This window comes from Corvus brachyrhynchos, unplaced genomic scaffold (assembly GCF_000691975.1).
Source record: "Corvus brachyrhynchos isolate BGI_N302 unplaced genomic scaffold, ASM69197v1 scaffold182, whole genome shotgun sequence".
Taxonomy (NCBI): domain Eukaryota; kingdom Metazoa; phylum Chordata; class Aves; order Passeriformes; family Corvidae; genus Corvus; species Corvus brachyrhynchos.
This window is the reverse complement of record NW_008236807.1, coordinates 770673-771893: the sequence shown is the minus strand read 5'-3', so window position 1 is coordinate 771893 and position 1221 is coordinate 770673. Positions and strand designations below refer to the sequence as shown.

At 43.4% G+C, this 1221-nt stretch overlaps 1 protein-coding gene across 1 annotated transcript in view; it reads left to right on the top strand.

Moving 5' to 3' along the window:
• Window positions 1–1221, top strand: part of LRGUK (leucine rich repeats and guanylate kinase domain containing) — a gene marked incomplete at its 5' end in the record, with an annotated part of 41138 nt that overhangs the window by 36507 nt on the left and 3410 nt on the right. Inside the window, 1 exon segment of the mRNA XM_017727975.1 lies at window positions 837–884. Coding sequence (XP_017583464.1) covers window positions 837–884 — 48 coding nt within the window.

Genomic DNA, 1221 nt, shown 5'->3' with positions numbered 1-1221 from the left:
GGATTTTCACCGACATATTCTCACATCCTTTAAAAACCACCATGGAATAATAATCCCATGAAATAATGAGGCGCTTTCCACATTAAGCCACATGAGAGAGGCTCAACATCTTTGTAAGATCTCAACTCATTCCCTTCATCTCGAAGCAGAACTCTTTAGCTCACCTTGCTGAGAAAACCCCTCAGAATTCCCTTTAAATCCCAGCCACTTCCCTGGATGGGATGTACAACCTGCCACTGTAATTCCAAGTGCTTAATTAACACCCTGGAAAAAGGCTGGAGCTGGAGGCCTCTGCAGATCCATTTATCCCGAGAATTTGTGCTGAGGGGGGAGCAGAGGCAGCTCCTGAGTGGAACTGGGTGTGGAATGAGCTGCTGAGGGATTCTGCATCATCTGCCCTCAGCGAGAGGCAGGACCTGGAAGTGTGAAGTTGGGAAGGTCTCCCCCGTGGCAGATGGGATGAAATCTGGATTTCCACCGCAGCACATTTGGGTGTTGTGACTCGAGCAGTGTTTGCATTTAGCACCCTTAATAACAGAGAGGAGAAACAACTGTGAGGGGAGAAAGAAAAGCAAACTGCTCATCTGAGTCATTTCCTGGGCCTTGCAGCAAATTCATAAAGGAAATACGGAAAATTCAGGGAAAAAATTGGATTAAAGGTGTGATTGATGGAAATGCTCTTGTAGAGAAGCAGCTGAAATGTTGGGGAGAAAAATCCCCCATTTCTGAAATATTCCGGTCCAGCCTGTAAGGATTTTTAAAAAGAATATTGAAGTGGTTTAATCTTTTCTTCTTCTTTCTCTCCAATTTTATGCTTCCAACACTTGGGATGGAAGAAAGAGTAAATTTAAAAAAGCCGTCAAGCCGAACATGTTGAGCTCCAGGTATAGCCAGTGAAGGAAGTGACATTTTCCAACATCAGGGATTAATCCAACCATAAAATCATTAAGGCTGGAAAACACCTCCAAGATTACCAAATCCAACCCCAAATTTTTTGCATTGCTTGTCCAATCTGGCAATTTTTATGTAAAAAAATAGACACCTTCAGCTGTGTGGGAACAGCATCACCATTGCTCAGGTCATTCCCACTTCTTGGAATCGGGTCCTGCCGTTGTTCTGTTGCTTCTGCTCTGCAATTAAAAGAAACCTAATTAAATTTAATCAAGTAAAAATTCAAGGTTTTGGTTGGACATCTCCCCTCTGACCTGCAGCTTTCAGCAG